The sequence below is a fragment of the Amblyomma americanum genome, chromosome 11 (assembly GCF_052857255.1).
Source record: "Amblyomma americanum isolate KBUSLIRL-KWMA chromosome 11, ASM5285725v1, whole genome shotgun sequence".
In the NCBI taxonomy this organism is placed as follows: Eukaryota; Metazoa; Arthropoda; class Arachnida; order Ixodida; family Ixodidae; genus Amblyomma; species Amblyomma americanum.
Genome location: NC_135507.1, coordinates 22,114,776 through 22,142,014, shown reverse-complemented (window position 1 = coordinate 22,142,014; position 27,239 = coordinate 22,114,776). Strand labels below are relative to the sequence as shown.

Sequence of the window (27,239 nt, the reverse complement as noted above, 5' to 3'; positions counted from 1 at the left end):
CTTGGCGAGTCGAGGCGGGGACTTATTGTGCGCGACCATTTCTGAGCAGCGCCATCCCTGCGAATACTGCACAAGAACAATGGACTCCTAAAGCTCGCATAAACGTAGCGAGAGAGCCGATAACAAAAGCTTGAGGATAATTCGTTACGCGACGCTTTCCTCATAACAGGGCAGGAAAGGCGGTACAGCCGCAGGTTCAAAAGAAAAAAAAAATCATGCGGAATTTTAAGGGGCGCAAGGAACAAGACATGGAAGAAAACGCCGAAGACACAGGCGCGGGCTACGAACTGATTTTATTTGAAAGGCCAAGCATGACTATGTAGTACGTACCGAGGAAAAAAGCGTATCTAAAATGTAATGCCAGGCACCGGAGATATGTACACGGTCGCTCAATACGAAAGGGAAGAGCGCCTGGCCTCCGTGCTTCGTGAAGCGCCGCGCCGAGTTGGCGGGAATGGGCGCCTCCCAGGCGCATGCGCGGAAAGGGAACCCGGCAGATCACGCGCTCTCGTGTTCCCTTTCATACTGAGCGGCACTGTACAGCTGTTCTAGAGGAAGACGTAGGCAAGCCTCCTACTAGCTATTGATGAATTCGCTCTCGCCCTACCATAAGCCTGCCGTCCCGGTTAGCTCAGTTGGTAAAGCGGCTGCTCCGGCGAAGCGCTGGTCAGGGTTCGAACCCCGGACCAGGACGAATTTTTATTCGACTACGAAGTTTCTGAGAAAGCTTTATAGCTTACCTTTGCAGCCGTATGCCTGCACTTGGGTGGATACCCATGAGTGATTAGTTCCTTGTGTACCTGACAGCGAGAGGAAATACGCGAAATGAAACCACCACCACCCCCAGCACCTTTTCGTTCTATTTAATAATTTTCGGCAGACATGAACGTTCGCTGTGGTAATGCTGCCTTACACTAACGTTATAGCCGAATACAAATTCAGTCTGCAGCCGCCGCGGTGGCTGGATGGTGTTACGTCTCGCCTACAACGCGCGGTATAGCCGGCGCGGATGCAACGGACGCCGCGGCTTCGTTCATCGCGGCCGCAACGCCTCCCGCCAAGCGCGTCCAGGCAGGTTTCAGTGCCTCGTGTCGTCGTGCGTGCGTGTGTGTGTGTGTGCATGCTGGTGCCCACGCTTGTCAAAGCACGGCAGCCGGGGAGAGAAGCTCCGCAACTGGGAGGCGAGGAGGTCTGACCGGCGCCGGCCAGGCGGACGCGCCCGTCACGCCTGAACATGTTCAAGCGTCGCCGTATCGGATGACTCTTCCCAAGCCGTTCCCTCTTGCCCTCGAATCCGAGGGTATAAAGGGGGCTGCCCCGGACGCCAACGAGAGACTCCGATTTCTTCCTTCGAGTAACGTGGTCGCCCTGACCGGCTGCTCTTTGAGATGCCAGAATAAACAAGTTGTTCTGTTGCCAGTCGACTCTTCCTTTGCCGGGACCTTCGGATGTTTCCAGCTTTGCCCCAGGCCGCCAGGCCAACGCTACCCTTGGGGCTTGCAACCCAGATGCAACAACTGGTTGCCAGCGGTGAGATCGCGACAACGGAGGCCAGCAGCGAAGATATGCGGTCAACTGTATGCTGAGCAGCTCAACGACCATCCGGGAGCAGTGCAACGAGCCCTGTGTGATGACTGGTTGCCTGCAGCGGAACGACTGCGCTGAATTCGTGGCTGCGAGGTTTGGTGAGTGCGGGACTTTCTTCTTCTGAGTTTTGCCAGGCTTTTGTTAGTGTCAGAAACAGAGCTGGTAATTGTGTTGTCGTTGCTGCCGGGTTAGTTTGCGGCAAGACAATAGTAGGCAGTAGAGAAAGCAGCATTCGGAGCAGCCATGGATTTGAAGTCGTTGCGCAAACCGAAATTGCTGGAGCTTGCAAGAGAGCTGGGTCTGAATGTCTCAGACAAACTCAGAAAACCAGAACTGCTAAGGGCTATTCTTGAGTTGGAGGCTGAGGATGACGAGCTGTCGGAATGCCTTGAGACCATTGAGGAGAGGGAGCAAAAAGAGAAAGACGAGCGAGAACGTAAAGAACAAAAAGAAAAAGAGAAAGACGAGCGCGACCGTCAACACGCTTTGGAAATGAAGCGTCTCGAGGTAGAGATGGAACGCGCTCGTAATGGAAGTCAGGCACACGGTGCAGGAGAACGGGTATCGTTCAAAATGACTGACCTGATGCGGCCGTTTAAGCTTGGAGAGGACATTGGTTTGTTCCTGGTTAACTTTGAGCGAACGTGCGAGAAGCAGGGGTTCTCTCGGGAAACGTGGCCACAGCGCTTGCTCACTTTGTTACCCGCCGAGGCGGCCGACGTAGTCGCTCGCTTGAAGAGAGAGGAGGCAGAGGATTTCGACCAAGTGAAATCGAGTCTGCTTAAAAAGTACAGGCTGTCAGCGGAGGCGTTCCGTCGGAAGTTTCGGGAAAATGAAAAAGGCAGAAATGAGTCATATACAGAGTTTGCCTACAGGCTTATGTCAAACATGCAGGAGTGGCTCAAAGAAGAGAAAGCGTTTGGTGACCACGAGAAAATTCTGCAGTGTTTCGGGCTGGAACAGTTTTATAGTCGGTTACCTGAGAACGTGCGGTACTGGGTCTTGGATAGGCCAGACGTTAGTACAGTGGCTAAAGCCGCCGAGCTAGCCGAGGAGTTTGTGACGCGTCGGGCTCGCGGAGCTAAGGACGGTCAAAAGGGTGAATTTGGCTCCAAGTCTGAGAGGCCGAAGTTCACACCCATGAGAGCAAGGGGGGACACGCGTAGTGCGGATGCGAGTGAAAGCAGTCCGACCGAACGTAAGGAGACGGCGGCAGCCGAAGCCGAACGCAGAAAGCGGTTCGAGGCGAGGCAAGCGCGCGTGTGTTATACGTGCCAGAAGCCGGGTCACTTTTCGGCGCAGTGTCCAGAAACAAAAAGAGAAGTCGTGTGTTTGTCATTATGTAGCACTGACGAGAACATGAAGCTTCTCGAGCCTTACATGCGAGACTTCCTCGTGAACGGGAAAGAGTGCCGAGTGCTTCGTGATTCTGCAGCTACAATGGATGTAGTTCACCCCTCTTACGTAGAACCCGATATGTTCACGGGCGAGTGCGCATGGATCAAGCAAGCCGTGGAAGCTCATAGCGTGTGTTTGCCCGTAGCAAAAGTGCTTATTGAAGGACCTTTCGGAGCACTTGAGACGGAGGCCGTAGTGTCATCTAGGCTGCCCCCCCAGTACCCGTACCTATTTTCGAACAGGTCCGATCACCTCCTGCGCGAGAAGGGGCTTTTGTTTGGTGAGGCTAGCGTTCAGGCCTTAACCAGACCGAGAGTTCGGGAGCTCGCTGCAAAGGCGGTGGTTGCGGGGCCGACGTTGTCGAACAATGAGAAAGGGTCGGAGGCGCAGCAAGCGGATATTCAGAGCACGTCCGAACTGAATAAAATTGAGCCTGTAGCGTTGAAGGCACCAGGTACTGGAGAGGAAATGCCCGACAAGGGAAAGTTAGAAGAGCTTCCGGTCGAGCTTCCAGGACTAGGCTCAGTGACGAACAGGGAAGACACTGATCAGGTCATTAGTGACTTAATCATTAAAGCACCGCTGTCGCCTGAGCAGAAAACCGAACTACACCAACTCTTACAAGAGTTTCAAGGTCAGTTCTCTGAGAGGCCTGGTAGGACTTCTGTCCTTACGCATGATATAGAACTTACCTCCCCAGAGCCAGTACGATCCAAGGCGTACCGGGTGTCACCCCGCCAGCGCGATATTATGGAGGCTGAGGTAAAGAAAATGCTACAGCTCGGTGTTATTGAGGCGGGTGAGAGTGATTATACCTCCCCTTTGATTTTAGTTGAGGTACCGGGCAAGGAACCTCGTCCTTGCGTCGACTACCGCAGGCTTAATTCTATCACTAAGGATCAAATTTATCCGATCCCTAACATCGAGGAGCGCCTTGAGAAAGTTAGTAGCGCTCAGTTTATTTCCACCCTAGATCTTGTCAGGGGTTATTGGCAGGTTCCACTTACAGAAGAGGCTAGTAGGTATGCGGCGTTCATTTCACCAATGGGAACATTCCGTCCTAAAGTTTTGAGTTTTGGTTTGAAGAACGCGCCATACTGCTTTTCAAGCCTCATGGACAAAGTGTTGCGGGGACAGGAAGAATTCGCTTTACCGTATTTAGACGACGTAGCGATATTCTCCGCATCCTGGTCTGAGCATATGGCACACTTGCGGGCAGTGCTAACCCGCCTGCGCGAAGCGGGCTTGACAGTCAAGGCTCCCAAGTGCCAATTAGCACAGGCCGAGGTTGTCTACCTCGGTCACGTGATTGGACAGGGTCGTCGCCGCCCCTCTGAAATAAAGGTGGCCGCTGTGCGAGACTTCCCGCAACCGCGCACGAAGACCGATATTCGGTCGTTCTTGGGTGTCGCCGGCTACTATCAGAGGTACATCCCCAGGTACTCCGATATCGCGGCTCCCCTGACGGATGCTCTAAGAAAAACAGAGCCCCAAACAGTCGTCTGGGGCGAGACCAAGGAAAGAGCTTTCAGCGCCCTAAAGAGCGCCCTAACAAGCCAGCCTGTGCTACGATCGCCAGACTACACAAAAGGGTTCGTTGTTCAGTGCGATGCTAGTGAGCGAGGCATGGGCGTTGTACTGTGCCAAAGGGACAATGGAGAAGTGGAACACCCCGTCCTGTATGCTAGTCGTAAGCTGACCTGTCGTGAGCAGGCGTACAGCGCCACCGAGAAAGAGTGTGCGTGTCTCGTGTGGGCCGTTCAGAAATTGTCATGCTACCTAGCCGGCTCGAGGTTTATCATTGAGACGGATCACTGCCCTCTCCAATGGCTGCAGAACATCTCTCCCAAAAATGGCCGCCTCCTGCGCTGGAGCCTCGCTTTGCAACAATATTCCTTTGAGGTGCGTTACAAAAAGGGGAGTCTCAACGGTAACGCCGATGGCTTAAGTCGAAGCCCCTAACGTAGGAATCCGCCTCAAAGTTGTTGGTTACTGATGTTTTCTTCCTGAGGCAGGATTTTTAACATATTGCTTTTGTTTAGTGTTTCAAAGTGATTATGTGCTTTCTTGTGCAATTTTCCAATTTGTGGACGCGTTCTGAGTGCTGCTTGACTACTGTATGGAACTAGGCAGTAGTATAAAAGGGGAAAGAGCCTGGCAGAGCTTAGTGAGGGTTGTCTCGTGCTTGCTGACTGAGCGGTTGCGTTTCGGCGTAGTTCTAACGCTTGCTGGGAACGAGCACAAAAATGGCAACTCTCCTGAAGTGACTTTGCAGTGCCCTGTGTGATCCTGAACCTGAGAACGAGGCCTTCTCTGTGCGCTGCGCTCAAGCAACGTCGAGGGACGACCGGTTTCGTTTACAAGCATCATCGAGCGACATCCCTCTGGACAGCGGATGCAGTCCCCTGACCATCGGGATCTCCTTCTCCCGGCGGGGCGGTCTGTTACGTCTCGCCTACAACGCGCGGTATAGCCGGCGCGGATGCAACGGACGCCGCGGCTTCGTTCATCGCGGCCGCAACGCCTCCCGCCAAGCGCGTCCAGGCAGGTTTCAGTGCCTCGTGTCGTCGTGCGTGCGTGTGTGTGTGTGTGTGCATGCTGGTGCCCACGCTTGTCAAAGCGCGGCAGCCGGGGAGAGAAGCTCCGCAACTGGGAGGCGAGGAGGTCTGACCGGCGCCGGCCAGGCGGACGCGCCCGTCACGCCTGAACATGTTCAAGCGTCGCCGTATCGGATGACTCTTCCCAAGCCGTTCCCTCTTGCCCTCGAATCCGAGGGTATAAAGGGGGCTGCCCCGGACGCCAACGAGAGACTCCGATTTCTTCCTTCGAGTAACGTGGTCGCCCTGACCGGCTGCTCTTTGAGATGCCAGAATAAACAAGTTGTTCTGTTGCCAGTCGACTCTTCCTTTGCCGGGACCTTCGGATGTTTCCAGCTTTGCCCCAGGCCGCCAGGCCAACGCTACCCTTGGGGCTTGCAACCCAAATGCAACAATGGTTACGGCGCTCGGCTGCTGGTCCGGAAGACGCGGGTTCGATCCCGGCCGCGGCGGTCGAATTTCGATGGAGGCGAAATTCTAGAGGCGCGATGTCAGTGCACGTTAAAGAACCCCAGGTGGTCGAAATCTCCGGAGCCCTTCACTACGGCGTCTTTCATAGCCTTGCATAAGTTAACTGCATAGTTAACTGCATAAATTTTTCATTTTTATGCTACCAGGATTTCCATATTTTGTTAAGGAGCCATGGATTAAAAAAAATTAACTGCGGTTTAACTACTGCTGAACCTGGTTAGAGCCAAAGCTGTGGTGTATCAGGCAATTAGACGCGGCTTGTCGTGTGTAACGTTGAGTGCGTTCCGCACACTGGATAGGCAGAACGCCCACCCTGGCAGGTGGCAGTTAATGGTAGATCGCGAGAGGTTTGTCACCCAATGAACGCTGCGCCTATTGCTGCAGTGCCACATTTCTGCCACAACGCTGTCAGCGCTAATGCATGCAGCCCACATCTCTCTCTCTCTCACCACCGCCACGTACCTCAAAGCGCGACTGAGGCGTCCACTGACCCAGGGAGCCAGTTATGCGCCCTTCCTTTCCTCAAAATCATCGGAGTCTAGGACCTAAGCAGGGGACTACGGCACTCATGTCACATCCAACATCGCAAACCAGACAGCGCAGAATACATAGACGGCACGGACTTTGATCGTGATGGGAGTGTGTGTTCTACGGTGTGTCTTTAGTTTGCACTGTTGGATTTTACATTAGAAACGTACACCAACTAGCACTGTTTTCATTTACGGTGTTGAGATACCAACTCTACCAGACTAGCGCAACGAGTTTTCCGGGGGCGCTACTCTGGGCGGCCTCATTGTCACTCATCAGCATGCCAACAACCTCAGCGGTGTCTTGATTTTGATGGGACGCCTGCAGTCTGAGCTCATAAGCGTGCAATCCCTTATTGCGCGTCGCTTGGCCGCGATTAACGGCGCGGCCGGCATTCACACCAAACGTCCTCCGCACGGTGGACCCGCCGCGGTGGCTCAGTGGTTAGGACGCTCGACTACTGATCCGGAGTTCCCGGGTTCGAATCCGACCGCGGCGGCTGCGTTTTTATGGAGGAAAAACGCTAAGGCGCCTGCGTGCTGTGCGATGTCAGTGCACGTTAAAGATCCCCAGGTGTTCGAAATTATTCCGGAGCCCTCCACTACGGCACCTCTTTATTCCTTTCTTCTTTTACTCCCTTCTTTATCCCTTCCCTTATGGCGCGGTTCAGGTGTCCAACGATAGATGAGACAGATACTGCGCCATTTACTTTCCCCTCAAAACCTATTATTATTATTATTATTATTATTATTATTATTATTATTATTATTATTATTATTATTATTATTATTATTATTATTAGTATTCACACGGTGCCCAGCGTGCGACCATTGCCTTCCAACGGTTTTGCTGGCTTGTGTTGCAGGACGCAGACGCTACCCGATGACAGCATCGAACACACGCAATGCCGCCGGTGCCGACGACTCTACCGACGACAAAGGCCGCGGTAAGCCACTGCCTCAAATACTAAATCTTATAACATTAGGTATTAAATGACATCTGCCACATAAAAAATTCTGAGGACACTTAAGTCTGCTTACGTGCAGGAATGCGAAAGCATTGAACTTTCTAGAACGCGCTTTTTTAAACGGCACCTGTAGGCGTTGCATTTTTCTGTCTTTGTTTGTTTTATTTTTATTATTTATTTTTGTTCTATTTTTATTGTTTTATCTAATTAGCAATTAATGAAGGCGAAACGCAAAGGCGCCCGTGTGCTGTGTTGTGCGATGTCAGTGCACGTTAAAGATGTAGAACTCGCCTAAACTCGGTTAATAACACTTCATTCAACCTTTTCTCACGCATGTCCAACATTCTCGGACAAAAATTTTGAAAATTGGAAAATTGTAAGATACGGCTATGGAAATAATTATATGTTATGGAAATAGTTAAGCCTGCCATATAGAAAACCAATGGGGAGTGGCTTTGATGATAGAAAAAACGTTAAAGAAGAAAAATGGAAGCCTGCCGTCGGGTGATCTGCGGGTATTGATTGTTATAGTGAAATCTTTTATTATATGAAAAAAATGCGTACATAAACGGTTCTCCGCTCAAAAATGTTTTGTCCAGAATTGTTGGGTATGTGATGTTTCGGCTGTTGGAACCGAAACATGAGAATAAATTCAATTATTAAATACTTCGCTCGCATAGGTGAACTCCACGGGATAATTCATGTGTACTATTGTGTCGTATTGTGTTGCACACCATTGAAAAAAAAAACAAAAAAAACATGCAACCAAAAGTTTGGGGTCCCCACTGCTTAATCAATCTCGTGCTGTTAAACGCACCCGTTTCACTGGCTTCGCCGTAAAGACCGTACCACGCGAACTGAAAAACAGAAAATAAACAAAACAAAGCAGATTTTCGCAAGGCTCTGCCACGCAGCCCGAAATTTAGATGTGCAGCCTTTGCTCTGCTACAGCAATACCACTGTAGGCCTGCTATTTTTAGGCCGCCTGCCTAAGTACGGAGTGTCAACTTTTTCTTTACGTAGCCTCTCGCTCTCTGCAATATTAATCAAGAAGTTAATTACACTCATTTCTTCAACTTCAATGATACTTCGAAAGTTGTGCAGCTTTTCTTCATAGCCACTTGGCTGTGATGTAATGGGTGCTAATGAGCAATTACTCTCTTAATTGAAAACCCGTTATGAAAGGAGGATTGCCTGAAACCATGGAGGAAGTAGGAGAGGAGAGGCTCTTCCGATAACAGCCCCGGGAGAAAAACTTTGCGGAATTATCACGTGGTTCTCCACGCCATCTTGCGCCGCTGCTCTTAGCATCGACCCTAAAACTACGTTATAGTTTGTACGGCAACAGCGCACCTGTGCCGTTTCCCGGCGGCAAGATCCGGTGACAATTAAAAAAGAAACTGTGGCTAAAATAAGAAAACTTGCCCGGATGCTTCCCTTCCTCCACGCCCGGACGTGTAGCGGCGGCAGTCTTGTCCGGGCGCTCCCGTAAACGGTCAGAAATGGCAGCCGGTTGCAATGGACGGGCACTTCTCTTCCCGCCTCTCAAAAAGTGACCTCAAGGCATCTCCACTGTCGAGTTTTTCTCCCTCCAAGCCCGAAACACATTGGACTACTGATCCGTAATAGTGCTGATAGTACTACTACTACTGATACTTCCGTTCTGATAGTAGGGAAGCGAAAGCAGCTTATGATCCTTCGACGTTGATGCTTATGATTATGGATTTTTATGGCGCGAGGGCATCTGCGGCCAAAGAGCGCCATGGCACAAGGTATTTTTCGACTACTCAAGGCGGGGTCAGACCCATTTCCCAAGCATTTCGCCTCTGATAAGCAGAACACCAGACCAGGGGGAAGCTTGTACCCACTGTATCATCGGCGGGTGCCCAGCGGACCTGGGGATCGAACTCCGCACATCCCGCTTGCAAGGCGGATGCTCAACCACTAGGCCACCGCTGCGGTAGATCGGTCCTTCCACGTTAAAGTCACGGACCGTAAGGTGAACGACCTTTGCAGAGATGCCAAGGGGCAGCCGATCTGCGCCGAGCCATGCAGTCATGAAAGCCGCCTTATCCGGATGTTCTGCACTCTGAACACGAATATTCCTGTATGGTAGAAAAAGAGCTATAGAGGACAGCTTAGTCCCTTTTTGCCCATTTCTGTTTACAGTGCGAGAGCAATATTGGAGAGACATGAACACGCTTTCGGGTCAGAAATTCCACAAGTATTACTACATACATGTGTAGTAGACGCTAAGCCTAGCGTACGTCAGACGATCGTGTTTTCCAGCGAATTTCTACAAACAGGTCATGCTCTCTACCTATTTCTTTCAGTTTCACATCTTACGTCGCGACTGCGCTCCCTAAACTTTGCCCTCAACACTGTATTATTTCTATACGCTGCTCTGAGACATCTCCGCTGCTGATGAATAGAATCGCCAACGCGATCCTTGGCTCACTATAGTCACGGAGGTTAGACCGACGTTTACAGTTTACGAAGCGGGTTGAGTGAAATCTGCCGAGACTCAATGGCTGAAGGCCACGGAAGAACGCATTATTGACGGGTCACGGAAGAATTTATAGACGACTTAAACGCATCGATATTAGACGAATATACCCACGTACTGTGCGATGTCAGTGCACGTTAAAGAATCCCAGATGTTCGAAATTTCCGGAGCCCTTCCCTACGGCGTCCTTCATAGCCTGAGTCGCTTTGGGACGCTATACCCTCATAAACCAAACCGGTAGACGAATATACAGATACACATTTAAAATAAGCCTAAAGAGAATACACTAAACGAAAACGGATCATGAAGCACACTATGGAACGCTGCGTGTCCCTTAATTCGGTCTACCAGGGAAGAGGACGGGACCTCAACCAGCGCTTCAGCCACCGCCCGTGTAATCTTAACCTAACGTAAACAGGACGCCGACGGCGCGGTACACAAACATGCTAACTAGAAATTTCTTCACGAAGGAGCCGAATACACGCGCTTGCCTGTTCGAGTGGAAGGTTGCAGAGACATTGCTGCAACGTAAGCGCAGTCGCACCGCTGGACTGAATATTGTTGCACAATTTCCGGCGCGTAGGCAAGCCCCGAAGCTCTCGAGAAAGCAAGCGCAGCGTACGCTTCTCCTAACCACTGTAAAGCGGTCAGGTTTAGTGTCATTTTCAACGAATGTCACTCGCCTTTAGTGTCATTCGCTCAATGTCACACGAAGAACTTCAGTGACATTCGCTGCAGAGAGCACTCGACACGAAGACAGTGCAGCGAACTCTCTAAGTCGGCTTGCCTGTGCGCTGATCCCTGTACAAATGACCTTTTGACCTTACGTCGGGAAAATAGTGCGGATCACCGGCAGCGTCGTGTAGCCCGAGCAGGTGTGGGCTCAATCATCAATCTGTAGTCGTACCTGCCCCACACTACGGTTTATTCGCTTAATCCATGATTTAAAAGCGAATTCCGGGCTTTCTTTAAAACTTTTGAGTTTATAATCGCATTACTTTCCTTAGGGTCCCTTCGCTCAGGAACAATAATAATAATAATAATAATAATAATAATTGGTTTTTGGGGAAAGGAAATGGCGCAGTATCTGTCTCATATATCGTTGGACACCTGAACCGCGCCGTAAGGGAAGTGATAAAGGAGGGAGTGAAAGAAGAAAGGAAGAAGAGGTGCCGTAGTGGAGGGCTCCGGAATAATTTCGACCACCTGGGGATCTTTAACGTGCACTGACATCGCACAGCACACGGGCGCCTTAGCGTTTTTCCTCCATAAAAACGCAGCCGCCGCGGTCGGGTTCGAACCCGGGAAAAAAACCGTTTTTCAGAATACTAAGTTGAGGTAATTAAAGAATGTAAAAACCAGGAAACCGACACCGAAACTGGGTTTCTACCAAACGATGACGTCCCGATGGACCCTCCTATGTTATGATGACGTTCGAGTCTTGTTGCAACCATATATTTTCAATTTATGCGATGCTTTAATCACTTCAAATCCTCCGCTCCAAGTGTGACGTCACTACCTTTTCAATCAATCCTCATCTCGCACGCCACCAGCGCCGGCGGATTCGTAATAAAAATTTGTGACCTCCTGCGACACGTGTCGAGCGACGAAGTAAGTGCAGTCTGTGCGTATGCACTGAACTGGGCGTGTTATCGACTCAGCATAGCTATAGCGTGTCTCCGGCAATCGCTGCTGAATATAGAGACGCCGGTCGGGAATGAAAGGCTATCAGCCATCGGCACGGCTTCCGCTGCCGCGTTCTGTTGCTCCACATAGCGGGTAATCCGGCGGAGTCCCAACGCTGCTTCACTCTCCCTTCACTGTCGGCGGTCGTTCAGAACAAAGGGTTGTGCTTCGCGGGAAGAAAAACTGGGCGTCAAATGAAAATAACGCAGCACTTGCATCGAATACTCGTCCCCTGCAAGATGAGTGTACACGGGTTGTCGAGAAGCCCTTATCCGGTTAGGCAAGACGCCTCGTGCAGGCAGGCTGTGTGAAGAACTTCTCACCACCAAGCAAGTCGAGGTACGAGTCGACTGAGTGCCGGACACATGGTAGCCACGGCAACGGTGCTGTCTGCCCACGAGCGAGTAGGAAAACATCCGCTCCGACCCGGACGTCTCAGTCCCATTAGAAGCGTCATCGGATCCCGACCCCATCGAACAGAAGGCTGCAGACCTCCAGGTGGACCGACGCCGACTTCGCGAATGTACCCCAATCAATCCTGAACCACTACCAGCTAGGCTTCCCCGAGGCGCGCAAGTTCTCATTCACAGAGCGCGCGCTGGAGTGGCCTACATCTACTTGGTGGGAACAGCCGAAAAAACCAAAACGCAGACACAGAAAGGAACACACAGAACGTAGAACGTAGACGAGTTGACAGTCAGCCTCGTCTACGTTCTGTGTGTTCCTTTCTGTGTCTGCGTTCTGGTTTTTTCGGCTGTTCCCACCAAGAAGAATGAACCAACTAGCTCAGTTTTCTACTCTTTTAATGGCCTACATCTACACGGAGCTTATTTTTAAGCGCTAACAGTCATTGGTGAGGCATCCCCGAATTGTAAAAACAAAGTGATACACATCAGGTGGCGTGGACGCACAAGTTCAGCGTCGTTCAGACACTTTTACCGCCTACTGCGCGCCGTTACGTTTAGCGTAGTGCGTAATGCTACCACTTAGTTTACAGCGCCCCGCCTTTGCGCACGCGCTGACTGGTTGGTACCAACGCGGCAGGCTTTGAGCACTTTCACCCTGTTGACGGGGACGTGGCGCCATCTGGCGACCTCAGGGAGATCTGCGCATACGCAGTGGCGCTTCGCGGTAACGGTGCGCGCTATGCTTGGGTACCTTTTATCATAGCGCGTACCCCTGCCTCTACCGCTATACCACACCCCGTTCGCATCTACAGCGCATGCGCAGGGCGATCGGAACATCCGTGTTTCATTGCGTTAACGTTTAGTGGAACGCGCCAGCCTGATCACTGTGTGCAGAGAAGCTATGCCGCATTGATTGAAGCTTCGATCATACGGATTTACATTGGCAAATTGGCAGGAAAGGAAATGGCGCAGTATCTGTCTCACATTTCGGTGGACACCCGAACCGCGCCTTAAGGAAGGGGGTTAAAGGAGGGACTGAGAGAAGATAGGAAGAAAGAGGTGCCGTAGTGGAGGGCTCGATCCGGAATAATTTCGACCAGCTGGGGATCTTTAACGTGCACTGACATCGCACATCACGCGGGCGCCTTTTCGCGTTTCGCCTCCATCGAAACGCGGCCGCCGTGGCCGGGTTCCAACCCGGGTACTCTGGCTCAATAGCCGAGCGCTCTAACCACTGAGCAACTGCGGCATTTTAGATGGAAGGGCCGTTCTCTGATTTGCACCATTCACAAGCGTTCAAAACTGCCGCGCGACGCGCCTTCCCCGTATTTTTCTCCTTCCTCCGCTGCGGCTGGGTGTCCTGCCGGGTCCTCAAGAGGGCGAAGCCTTACGTGACCACCCCCGCGCAGCAGCCTCGCGCAGCAGCACCGCGCAGTCAACCGGGCCGCGCCATTGTGTCGCGCACGCGCCGAGCGAATCGCAGCCGTGAGATGTAATTGCTCTTTCGCAGTCGGGCGTAGCGCTTGCTTCTGTGTCGAGTCCCGCTGTGTCCGCTTCTGCGGAGGCCCGTCGCTATTACTTTGTCTCCTGCGCACAGGGAGCCTGAGCAGCGAGCTCCGTTCCCCTCCATTGTGAGGGAAACGTGTTTTTGAAGCGGAGGATTTCCGGCCATCTCGCCAGGAAAAGTCTTTTTCTTTTTCACTCTCTTCTTGAATAAGCTATTGTTCGACACTACGGCTGCACACGCGACGTTGCAACCGCAAGATATATGTGCCGTGGAACTTCTCGCTGGCAGGTGGCGTAACGGCGTGAAAACGGCAAGGTAAAAATGAAGGCTCAGCGAGTTACATAACGCGCTGAGACACTGGGACTCTTCACAGCCGCCTTAAGCCTGCAGTGGTCATTTAAATCCCCTAACAAATTACGTTAAGATCACTGTCAATGTTTGACGCTGCGTATGGTACGATAGTTAGTATGGTAAATTAAAAACTACAGTTGAGCCTCAGCCACCGAGGTGGCTAAGTGGTTATGGAGCTCGGCTGCTGACCCGAAAGACGCGGGGTCAATCCTGGCCGCGGCGTTGGAGGCGGAGTTCTAGAGGCCCGTATACTGTGCGACGTCAGTGCACGTTAAAGAACCCCAGGTGGTCGAAAATTTCCGGAGCCCTTCACTACGGCGTTCCTCATAGCCTGAGTCGCTTTGGGACGTCGAACCCCCACGAACCATAGAGTCGAACCTCGTTATAATGAAGTTGCTGGGTCCCAGCGATTACTTCGTTATCGCCGTAAGTTCGTTATAGCCCGTATTGAGACTTTCCCAAGGGGAATCGTCATTCCTTCGCTATGTCCATTATTTTGATATAAACCGTTTCGTTATAACGAGGTTTGACTTAATTATAAAACTATACGCTGCATATCTGTTTCTGTAACAGCTGTCTTGTGCGCATCTATCGACAATAAGCAAGCCTACTAGGGTTTGTATTCGCCGACGCATTATCGCACATAGGCCAACTTAACTGCAATCGCTTGTGGATGTCCTATTCTTATACATGAAGTTTCCTACTGCGTCAGTCGTCGCTTAGCAGTTTATACTGTTACAAGTCAGCCGCAGCGAATACAAATCATCCGCATATTCTGTTAGTGAAGAAATATACTTCATTAAACCGGGAATACAAATTACGTGGGTGAATACGGATATGTACGGGAGCCTTGTTGGCGCACTGCATTTCTTTCGTCCATCATTATCATCATCCGCCCACCTAACTTTCTGGCGCCACCTGCTACGCTTTCCTTCTCTTCGAATCGACTCCGTTACACTTATACTTGCTTATAGACAAATGCATTCTGTGGTCGCTATAACGCACCTTTTTGAGTACATCCACACCCTGCACGATGCCAGGGTGAGCGCACAGTATGAAGTCTATAGCACGGTGGTCTATAGTCTCGCCATTGGGACTCTTCCACGTCCTCTTGCTGTTTCTTCGTTTCCGGAAGAAGGCATTCATAGTCCGTAAATTATCTTTGTCTGCGAAATCCACTAATAACAACCGCTATTCCTGGAACCTATGCCATAGTCGCCTGCCGCCTGGTCTCCGGCCTGCTTCTTGCCTACTTTCGCGTTGAAATCGCAGACTAATAAATACTTAAAAATGGAATTTAAGCGCAATTTAGCTGTGGTGTGAACGAACAATTGGTGTTCGCCCGCATAATTTACTCCCAGGTAGTCGAAAATAATCCGCAGCTCACTAATCATGAAAAAAAGCTCACTAATCTATCAGGCTAACATTTATTCCTAGGCAAAATGGGCTTGGCAGTACAGAAGCGCGACCTGTCCCTTCTCCAACACCCCCCCCCCCCCCCCCACAGCCCTAAAAAAATATAGGGGTAGAGGGGGAGGGCCGTCGCCAAACTGCCTTGTGAGGCTGGCCCCGGCTGCCGGAAGACCGAAATCTCAGTTGTTCTGGCCGCTATCAAAAAAAAGCAGCGCAACGTCCTCGTTGGTTGCTTCTTCCGCTGCTACAAGTGAACCAATTATAGCACAGACTGCCACTCTCAATCAGTTTTTCTCGCGTGTAAGGGGTGTTTACTGCGGGCCGACGCCGCTCACGCACTAATCTATCCGCGTTAACGTCCGTGTGGAGTCGAGCATGTCTGGTCTCCTCGGAATGCTGCTTCAATCCCAACACCACAAGAGACGGCAATTACGCGCGTATACAGTCGGCATCAATACGATGTCGATCAGTTTCGCCTTGCCCATAGAGGGCCCATAAGTACTTCCTGGTATCTATTGGTCCTTCCTGGTGTGCAGGCGACTGCTTCCTCCGCGAAAACAGCGCTAGATAATGAAGCGAGCATGCAAGCGAGGGAACCAAGGGAACCTAGAGGTCAGCTGTGCTCACATCTAGTTCAGCTCTCTCGCAAATTCAGGCTGATGTTGGGCGCTCTATCCGAGCGAATTAAGCCTAAAATATTGATCGCCTTCACACTGTTCTCAGCCAGTGACGGGGCCACCCTGGATGGCCTTTGGGTTGACTGACCTGACGGCAGGTGCGCTGTTGTTTGTCAGGTTCATGACGTGACCTGGCAATGCGGTCACAAGGAGAGGGAGAGAATAAACTTTCCTTTGGAGCATGTTTGGGTGTCTCGCTCGTCAGAAGGGAGTGCATGGGCGCGGACGATGCCAACGACACGAAATGCGTGCAGGACACGCCTCGTGTCACAGCTGAGCCACTCCCTTTACCACTTTGCGGAGCACGCCTGCCGACCCCATTTGTAAATGGTGCTTGCCTCCCTAACTCGAACGAAAGGGAGATAAATAAGAGGAGCTTAAAAAATAGTAAACACAACGACGTTTCGGTCTTCTTGTATGGGTACGATACAGGCTCAGGAAGGAGCAGCTGGCATAGAGGCACCACGGAGAAAATCTTGTACACACTAAACAATTTCTCATCCATTAGGGTGTAAATCAGCTGTCCCCAGACGAACACCCATCTCCAATTGTTGAGTGCTAAACAAGGGTGCAGATATCAGCACCCTTAAGGAAGGGTGCACTTATTGATACTTTAGAGGATGTAATGGTTGCACCCTCATTAAAGGGTACTATTTTTTCATAACACCTCTACGAATGCATGTTGGAAGGGTGCTCCACGTTTATCCACCCATGAAGCAAAAGCCTTGGAGTGATGCGCGCCCTCTAAACTTTCATGCTGTACACCCATCCTGAAGGCTGCCGATATCTGTCTGCACCCTTTTTAGCACCCAAAATGGTGTTTGCTGGGGGACAGCTGATTTGCACCCTTATAGGTGAGAAATTGTTAAGTGTGTAGTCCAATACGCTCCCGCTGTATCCGTCTGCGGTGGAATATGCATCTCGCTGAGGCGGGCCGCCTGAGATTGGGAAGGTGAGTCGTCGCCAACTCGCATAGACGCGTCACTCGATTGGGCATCAAAAATCTCTAGCGAGAGGAAAAAGTATTGCCAACTTTTTATTACTAAACGGTTAATGTGCTTTGATAACATCAACGGAGTGCCCCATGTCAACAAAGGAGAGTAAACGCCTTTTATGATGAAATAAAAGTTGTCTAATCAATCTGTTAGCATGCTAGCCAGTTTTGTGTCTGATTTTTCTGCATGGTCCACTTATTGAATTGCAAGCTTGCATATCTTTTGTTGTGTTCAATGGTGATCAATTTTGAAATTCCCTTCTTTGCAATCTGTCACATGCTAGAAGTAGATGTAGAAGGGTCCTTCTTGCTCGCTGACAGCCATCATTCGTGCTTAGGATCAGCTTCCCACTTGAGCGAATTATTTGAGCCATGTACCAGTGAGAAAAGTTACGTCCCTGGGATATACCACGCATATCAGATGAGGTAAAATATAGCTGGAAAGTAAGAAAATAGTACTGAGGCGCTCCACGCATAACTATGTGGCCGCTTGCGGAGTGACCGAAGAAAATCTCTTTGATGTCCACGCGGGACATCCGTGGGATCTATCAGGGACATACATGATATTAAGTTTCTGGTACCTGCCGCTCACCATCTCCCTCCCAAACTGAATCACAGCCTGGATTTAGAGGTCACATCGCACTTTCAGTCGCAGCTGAATTTCACATGCCACCGGGCTTAATGAAATCACTGAGCGTATTCGATTTTCAGCGCCGAACTATTTGCTGACTTGCCGGTAGTCTTGTCCAGCTTTCAGTTGTTTTCTTTTTCGGGCAGCCCAGAAGCTCCGCCCTCCGTCTGAAATTTGCCCGCAATGCGTCCGTTTTCCGCCTCTGCCAGTTCATGGATTACTCGGGGCTGTCTGGAGATTTTAACGCGATAGTGTTGAGGGTCCCGTGTAAAGCCTGCGTCGTTAGTTGTGAGCTCAAAGTCGCGATGGAAGCAAGGATAAAATTCAGGAGCGCGTCAACGAATCTTCGGATTGACGCTAAATTTCTCAGGTAGGTTCTTGTAACCAAAAGAATGGAATTTAGCTTAAAAGTTCAGGTCTGGGTGGAAATCGAAGGCTTGTTGGCTCAAGCTGAATAAAGGCGTACCTAGCGAATGCGTTGCGGTCTTTGAATAAAGGTGAACCTAGCGAATGTGTTGCGATCTTTGACTTTAACTGTCTTAGAGACATGTGCTGATGCGTGCATGATGAATCATGAGTATGCTAATTAGAAACTTGGTCGCTATATGAGTGTTGAGTATAGGTGATGCGAACGCGACCCGGTAACGAAGAACATTGAATTTTAAGCATCTGATTTTTTTGGCGCTACGGAAAGCTTGCTGTCTAAGGCGCTCTATTACGCAGCGGTTTTGTTACGCTGTAGATGATATTTGCGGAGCCGATGCTAAAAACCATGATCAGCGAAAGCCATCGCGATTGCACGTTGGGAGAAGCTGTGTACGTCCACAGACTGATACAAATCTCACCTGCCAGACAGTAATTAGACATTTTTAATATAGAGTAGCATCCACTTCAATTTCCACTTCTTTTTGCACTTGCTTGCTTTTTTAATAAATAGGATGCAAGTGTTAGTTATACTCGTATGGAAACTCACATTTCTTTGAGGTTTGCCAAGAGAAGAGTCGTATGGTTGCGGCTGAACCCACATTTCATGCCCAACAATAGCCGAGGCAAATCCGAAACCTTGTCTTCCCAGCATTCCTACGCATTATCCATGGGGAATGAAGTGTAGCGCCGCCAGCTCTCCCTCTAGGTAATATTGAACTAGCATATACCTCTAGGTATACTATTAGGGTTTCTTGAAATCAAGCAACACCAAGAATTGCTCTGTCTAAACGAAATGGACGAGCACATGCCTAGTATAGGCCTAGTCATCTGCTCATCATGGCGTCACAGCCAAATTGTTACGCGCTGCAAGCCGCCCACATCAACGGCCGCCAACGGCTCAACCATGTGCCACTGGGGACAAGTGTCCAGGACGCGCAACATTGGAGACATAGATGCAAAGTGTGCCAGTGTTTCGCCGATTTCACTACCACACATTAGCGAACATAAGATTAACTGACCTCCGCAAGTGTGGCTTCCAACCACCGTCTGATAGTTAAGCTACACGCGTTGGTTGCCGCTCGCGTGTCCTGGAGAATTTTGTCCCCGGTAGTACTATCGGGAGAAAAGTGCCCAGCACCCAGGCCGCGCATCCAGTATAGCTTAAACGGGCAAACAAATGTTGCCAGGGGCAGGGAATTCTAGAGAGGGACCGGAGTTAGGGACTGCTGGGGACGGACTGAAGTAAACACAAAGAAAAAGGCCGGTTCCTGGCTCTGCCTAGACGCTTCGAGCTTAACGCACAGCTGCGTCACCAGAGTCACCTAGTGGTCGGAGAATGGCGCGTGCATTTTGTGCGCTAAAAGCTGCTCGTCTGGAAACGTCTGCTCTGCCTCCTTTTGAGATCGGTGTGAAAAGCAATCATGACAATGAGTCGACAAGCTGGCGCGCTTCCCGGCGCAAGCTATCTCTTAGATAAGGCGTCAGCAATTTGCACTTTTTGGATTTCGCTTGACGCTCACTGCTTCGCGCGGCCGGAGTGTTGCTTCGCGCATGCAGCCGAAGATCGGGAACGTCGCTCTGGGTGTATTCTCGGACGGCTGCCCCTTCCAGGCCGATAGTACGCGGAGATATTTCACACAGCAAATCGCAGCGAAGTGTCAACCGCCGGCCCCCCCGCGGGCAGATGCCAGCGCGGTGAGGCTGTTTCTCATCGCTGTCAAGTTACTCTATAGTACATATATATTACTTGCCTTGAAGGGAAAGTTCTTGCGTCGTAACCGGGGAGGGCAGGTAACGCACCAGGGCACATGTTCCACTTCGTTCGCATTCCTAGTTTATCACTGACACACAACACACCACTGCCTTCATTCCGCGTGAAATAGGCCTAGCGCTTTATCCCTTCGTTCGCTCACTGTGAGAAGTTTTGCGCCAGAACAATCGAACAGGTGGCAAGAAAAGATGAACGGGATACACCTTCGACGATCACTACGTGCACATCGTGTCATAGGGCGATGCTTTCGGACAAAAGACGCTAAACAGGAGAGCACATGTGAGCATGCCTGTCACGCAGTCTGAATTTCCAAGCTATGCCCTTCGCTACAGGCGCGGTTCGAATTTCCCCGTCCGACGCAGTGACGTCACCAGAGAAGCGCACAGCCCTGTTCATTGCACAGGCCCAGCTCACGGCCTCATACTCGGGCATTTCTCGTGCGTACATATGGACCGAGCCAACGACACGGCGCGCGACCAGAGTTCTGCGAACTCATGTACTACTGGAGGCAAAAGTTTCCGGGACGCGAGTTCTAGGAAAAACGTTTATTCTAGCCCCACCTCGCTACCCAGTCGCCTGATATTGTACGGTCTTAAAAACCTAAATGCTCATTCCTCTCTTCACAGACACAGCAACGCGCTGTCTCATCTCGCATGCCGGCGACGCGAGATTGGTAAGAAGTACTCACTTGGCCCAGTGCGCCCGCTCGCTGTGACTTCTTCCGCGCTGGAGGCCGGCACGCCGAAAGAACCAGCCGAATACAAGAGCGTGGTATCAACCAGCCGAATAGGAGGACTCGTGTCAGGGCAGTGTAGAGCTCTCTAAAGCGACCAGTCGAAGACACCATTATAAGCCAGTTCGTTTATTCTTTTTCTTTACAGCGTGACAGCCGTATGAGCCGCTCGTAAGGATGCTAAATTAGCCCATATCAGCGAAGAACTTGTGGCCCGCATGTGGCCTTTCTTTTGTGTTCATTAAATCCTTAACTAGTGTGTTCTGTTCATGAATTTGACTGATTTATTTATTTATTTCTTTATTGCGTTATACAAACAAGGATGCAAAGAGTCCTTTTCCTCGGCCAGTCATTCAACCGGTCAGCTGGTCGTTGTGTGACTGAAATTATAGACAGCGCAAGAAATAGCAGTGATTACATCAAGCACATTCAGATGACCGTTGAAGGCTCTTAACTGCCAGAAGTTGACGGAGAGAGACGAGATAGCGAGGCGGCCGTAGCCAATAAAGTGCAAGCTACGCTTTGTGTAATTTCTTTTTGTGACGCAGCGAAGATTGTAATCTCGCGTCTCGGAAGCAGCAAGCAGCTTTGGCACAGTAATGCGGGCACGCTTCTTATGTAATGAAAGAAAGGGCGATGCAACCCTAGTGAAGGTGCCGCAGAGGGGGCTGCCGGACGAGTATCGAGGCATTGATCAAGGGTGGTAGCGCGGCCTTGATGGAGAAAACACCGGTTGCCCTTTCGCCGGCGTTGAGCGTAATCGTGGTCAGCTGCACTTCAGCGCTGCCAGCCTTGAGCGCCGAACTTGAACGCGCTACGCATCGGCGAGCTTTCCGCGATTTTTTATTTTTTATTCGTCCACTTCCTGCCTCTGCATTACCGCTCGCGCCTCGGTTCCTTGAAATCCGAGTGCTTGAAATCCGAGTGTAGAGTTCCTTGCCTGAACACTCCCTCCTCAGTAGGTGTGGAGCAAGCCAGGGGAGGAAATAAGTGCATGGTTGGTTGGTTGGAAGCACAGGTGGGTCCCCACGGAGGGGCGGGTCATGGCGCCGAGGGCTGCGTGCCGATAGGCTGACGGCCCAAGTCTCTATTGGCCGGATCACACCACACATACTTCCGGTGTCTGAAAAGCCGCGAAAAACACTCGACGGTAAGTAGCTGGGAGCGCAATGCAAGTCCGAACCGGACCCCTGAAAGTCGTGGAGGAGCCTGAGGCAGCTGCCCCGGGTTAGGATTCCCAGTCTCCGAGTCGGAGCTGTTGCGTCGTTGGGTGGTCGGGCATCCCGTGAGTGGAGCCGCACCATTGGAGAACATCGACGCCCTCCCTGTCCTGGCCAGACAGGAGTCGAGCGATGATAAAATGAGGGTCAACATCTCGCTGTCCCCATTCCCATCACATTACCCATAACCCTTCCCTCAGTCCCATTCCCACAACCTATGTCCTACCCCCTCCGCTACGTCCTAGGGGAGATCAGGGGAGTCTCCCCGGGCCCGCTCCCCCGGCTGTGGGTCGCTTAGTAGCATTACCCCATTTTTTTTATTTTCCCACCTTCGGGTGGCAAAAGCCCAACATTGCCTTCGGGCCTTTTCATTTATATTACGATTGGGTTAAAGCCTGTGATACTTTAGTGGTACAGGCAGGAGCTCATTGCTTTACGTTTTTTTGGCAGCTCCACCATACTCTTTGTAGAGTTCCTTGAACTGTTCACGCTGGTGTATAAGAGCATTTACCGTAATTAACTGTTGTAACGATTCTTCGCCAACATGGTCAGCACGGGCAGTGGGCGGACAAGTTTACGGTGATCACGGTGGCCTTTTGGGTGTATGTGTCACGCAATTCTCTCACTTCCCTCAGCAGTAAATGCGTCCTTTGATTCCGGACAAACCTCAACGCACCCAAAAGAAGCCACATAGTCGATGTTGACTATTTTTACGGAAGTAATTCGCAAATTTAGTGGAGAAATAACCACGGAATTCGCAATTTTGGCGCAATAATTTTGTTCCCTCTTATATTGCTCGCGATTGTACTTGCTCATTTCTTCTCATCTAAAGGCGGAACGGGAAACTCTTTTTCCAATTCGTTCTGGTCTTCGCAGGGACGGCGACCTCCTGCCCCTGGAGAAGACGCCGTGGCCTCCGCCTCCACCACCCAGCAGTCTCGCCGAGTGCCCGCTGAAGCCCGGAGGCGGCCACCTCTGGGGTCGCCTAGCCGAAGCCGCCACGATCCTGGTGACCGAGCTGCTCCAGTACCCGTGGGGTGCCGACGCCCTCCTCCTGGTCTCCATCGTGCTGCTCGCCTCGCTGCTCGTCACCCTCTACTACGTGGTGGCTGTCGTCCTCCCCATCGTGGTCCTGGCCGTCCTCCTGGCCATGCTCAACTCGGCACTCTTCGAGAGCAGCCGCTTCTCGCACATCCTGCAGCGGCTACGCCTGACATGAATTCCACAGTTCTCGCCTTATTTTGTTCACCTCGGTCGGACTGTAATTTACTTCTGACAGCTCCAGGACAGCTCTGGTCTTGGAGCTTAACGATTGAGCTCTGACTCGCCATCGATGGCAAGGTTGAGTCAAAACGAGTTTTTAATGCGTGTATGTCTGAGTTCCTTAGAAGACTGTGTTCTACTGAAACACTACGCAAACTTCACTGTGCCGACGGCGCCGACCAGAGTAGCGCTCGTGAGCGTGGTAGCGACAGGTCAGCTCTACGTGCTACAGTATGTTGTGTCCCAAACTTCTGGTGGTCTCTTTTGCCGCACTTTACCTGCTGTGTCGACCAGAGTAGCGCCGACCAGAGTAGCGTTAGTGAGCGTGGTAGCGACGCGTGACCTCTACGTACTGCAGTATGTTGTGTCCAGAATTTCTGATGGTCTCTGTTGCTGCACTTTACCTGCTGTGTCGGCCAGACTAGCGCCGACCAGAGTAGCGTTCGTGAGCGTGGTAGCGACGCGTGACCTCTACGTACTGCAGTATGTTGTGTCTAGAACTTCTGATGGTCTCTGACGCTGCACTTTACCTGCTGTGTCGGCCAGACTAGCGCCGACCAGAGTAGCGTTCGTGAGCGTGGTAGCGAGGCGTGAGCTCTACGTACTGCAGCATGTTGTGTCTAGAACTTCTGATGGTCTCTGTTGCTGCACTTCACCTGCTGTACCAGAGTAGCGTTCGTGAGCGTGGTAACGACACGTGAGCCAATATGTTGTGTTCCGAACTTCTGGTGGTCTCTTTTGCTGCACTTTACCTGCGGTGTCTACCAGACTACTTTGTCTTTCTTCGCGGATAATTTCGGACACACTGAAACAAGGCGTTAGTGATGCCTCGACTTTGTTTTGTGATGAAGCCGGAATATCGGCCGCAGTTTGCTTTTACGAATCTTACATTTTGACTGTGGTACTAGGTAGCTGGTGCCGTACTATCTGTTTGCTGTGATTGTGTTCGCATCTGGTGAACGTTTGTGAAGTTCCCACTTTCTTAAGTTTCACTCAAGTGGCCTTATTTTTTTATACGTATATAGCTGTGAGTGCCAACTGGAATCTCAACGTATATGCTGTTCGCATGAACAGTGTAATTTCCTGTCGATCTTTTTTAACGTCGTATTGAAGATGTGTAGTAGGCACTTGCATTGGTCAGATATCTAAGTCAGTTTGTATCAGGGTCTGAAAATAGTCACGAGTGAATGTCACTTGTGCACGCGGTTTGTTCCATGGAAATGCATGCCACTCGGCAACACGCTCAATAATTTTCTGGTCACTTCTCTGACTTGGTGGCTTGCCATCACATCATCACCCTCTCGTCTTAAGCACCCTGTGTTCATTTGAAAAATAAATTAACGCTCAACAACACTGCATTACTGTCTGGATTATTTCGTAGCTCAAGATAAACAGCTGTTCAGGTTTTTTTGTCGTCTCGGTACAGTACAGGTTAAGCGAAAAACTTAAAAATGAATTGCAATGTGGAAGAACGTTATATTTAGCAAATACAGGTCGTTTATGTCATTTATATTGGCTGTCTGCATTTGTCTGCTCGGAAACTGTTGTGATATGGATAGGGTGGTTTCCAAACTGAGCACCGCCATACTGCTCGCTGGTATGCGACGACCAGGTTACAGATGTCTGTGAGGATAGTAAAAAAAATTCCATTGAGAAAAAAATTGGAAAATACCGGCGCATGAATCAACATTCCACAGGTTTACACCGCGAAAACCACTAGCGGCATTTTCTTTTGGCCCCGCCGCGGTGGCTCAGTGGTTAGGGCGCTCGACTACTGATCCGGAGTTCCCGGGCTCGAACCCGACCGCGGCGGCTGCGTTTTTATGGAGGAAAAACGTAAGGCGCCCGTGTGCTGTGCGATGTCAGTGCACGTTAAAGATCCCCAGGTGGTCGAAATTATACCGGAGACCTCCACTACGGCACCTATCTCTTCCTTTCTTCTTTCACTCCCTCCTTTATCCCTTCCCTTACGGCGCGGTTCAGGTGTCCAACGATATATGAGACAGATACTGCGCCATTTCCTTTCCCCAAAAGCCAATTATTATTTTCGTTTGCGCAGTTTCTGTTCGCGCCAGGCGCCAGCAACAGATGGCGGCAGCTGTCAAGCACACGCCGCTTCGCAAGCGCAGTTGTTGCGTGGAACTGGACAGCGGCCGCGTCTGGCACGTGCGTTTTTCAACCAGTTGCAGACGAATTTTCGTCCCTCCCCAGAGGGCCTGTGAAAAAGGCGCATTGGAAATGCCCTTGGCAATAAATGCTACCTGGGAGAACAGGCGCGTAGTACGGTTCTTCTTGCTCATCCACTTCACCAAACTGCTGCCTTTTGTTTGTGTGGTACGCACCGCCAGCTTTGGCTGAGGTAGAGACCTCGCCTTCCCGGAAGCCCGGTCGGAAGAGAAGAGGGGCCGCGAGCATCGCAATGCGCAAGGAATTTCGGCGCGTGAACAATAGGCTTTGAGTGGGTTAGTTCCGGCAGGGACCGAGTCAACAAGGACCGTGGAGGCGCTAACAAAAGCGCACGAGGAGCGCTGGCAACAACCACAGACGTGCCGATGACTCTCCGACGATGAGCCCATCGCGTGAGGCCAGGTGAGAAGTGCGCGCTATGCGTTGCATTGCCACAAAAGGCAGTTGCTGAGAATTGACTTGATGAGGGTGGGGGACAGTGACCAGGTGTCAGAGGCGAGGAAACCGGACAGCGAAGTGTGAAGGAGAAACCCACGCATTTTTTGTTCGTTTTTATCAGCAGGGCCTTTGCTCCGAGGTTATGCTCAACCCTCAAGGGCCGTGACTTCGTCTTAAGATCTTTCTTTTTTTTTACAACAGTAAGGTGGAACAAAACGTACAGGCTCTCTGGCGCAAAGCGCGCCAGGCAGCGAAGTTAGGACGCGGATTCCTTGATATTTACTTTTGGCTGTTGGCTAGGCCGGCCGCTGATTGCAGCATCAATTTGACACCTGTATTTACGCACTGCAAATACATTGTAAACAGATAGGAGTAAAAAGGGGATAAGCTGCCCTTTAGCACACTCCCTTTCATAAAATGGAATGCGCTAAAGGACAGCTAACCCTTTTGAGTGCAGTTGTATGAAAGTCTTCAAGAGACTCTCGAGCGTCCTCTTCAACCATGCACACCAACGGACCAAGGCTCCGACGAACACCACTGCACCGACTTCGTCGATCAGAGAACAATTGGAAGACAGCTGGTACCAGGCGAAGACGACAACACTGGATGGAAAGAAATAAGCAAGAACACCACAACTAGGGCACACAGAAAGCGGGAAACAGGATTGCGGCAGTCCCATTCCTTCATTTCGTTTGTGTCGGTTGCGCAATCTTTTCCTCATGCATTGCCAACAGGCCCAACAACGTGCTAACCTCGACAAAATGCCCTTTCCGATCTGCAGACACAAAGCGGTTGTTGGGGTCACGTTTGGGGTTTCACATGTAGTTAATCGCGACAGCGTTCTCCGTTTTCCCTTTGTTGGTTACGGACAACTTGACGCCACAGCGCTTTGTTCGCTTCCAGGAAAGTATAATCGCTATAGTAGGGTAAGTGCAGCCCAGCACAGGAACGCTTTGTTAGCGCTTTTCGTTTGCATGTGAAGTCCATTATTAGAGATGGTGCCCTCGAATAGAATCGCGCGCCTCGCAGACCTACGTGGAATCACCACTGAAAGTGCTCACCGGTAGGGGCGAGGAGCAATCTGCGGTTGTGGAGAGACGATTCATCTCTTCAGTCGCACATTCTAAGATATCAGAGCACAAGAAAGAACTAATTAAAAAGTAAGTAATCAAATGTATTGTAAGTAATAAATGATTAATCTGAAAAGTAATTGAGTGACTGAGTTATTAAATTATTGAATAAAGCCGCTGCGGTGGCTCAGTGGTTATAAAGCTCGGCTGCTGACCCGAAAGACGCGGGTTCGATCACGGCCGCGGCGGTCGAATTTCGATGGAGGCGAAATTCTAGAGGCCCGTGTACTGTGCGATGTCAGCGGACGTTAAAGAACCCCAGGTGGTCGAAATTTCCGGAGCCCTTCTCTACGGCGTCCCTCATAGCCGGAGCCCTTGACTACGGCGTCCCTCATAGCCGGAGTCGCTTTT

General features: G+C 50.8%; 1 protein-coding gene across 3 annotated transcripts in view; it reads left to right on the top strand.

The window, feature by feature from the left end:
• LOC144110652 (uncharacterized) overlaps positions 1-24,546 on the top strand; it is a 45,745-nt gene extending 21,199 nt beyond the window's left edge. For 2 of the 3 annotated variants that reach the window (XM_077643701.1, XM_077643702.1), the window contains exons 4-5: positions 7,447-7,527; positions 22,747-24,546. In XM_077643701.1, coding sequence (XP_077499827.1) covers positions 7,447-7,527; positions 22,747-23,089 — 424 coding nt within the window. In that variant the 3' untranslated portion in view covers positions 23,090-24,546. The remainder of the gene's footprint in view (positions 1-7,446; positions 7,528-22,746) is intronic. The other variant, XR_013309889.1, reaches the window with a different exon arrangement.
• The last annotated feature ends 2,693 nt before the right edge of the window (positions 24,547-27,239 follow it).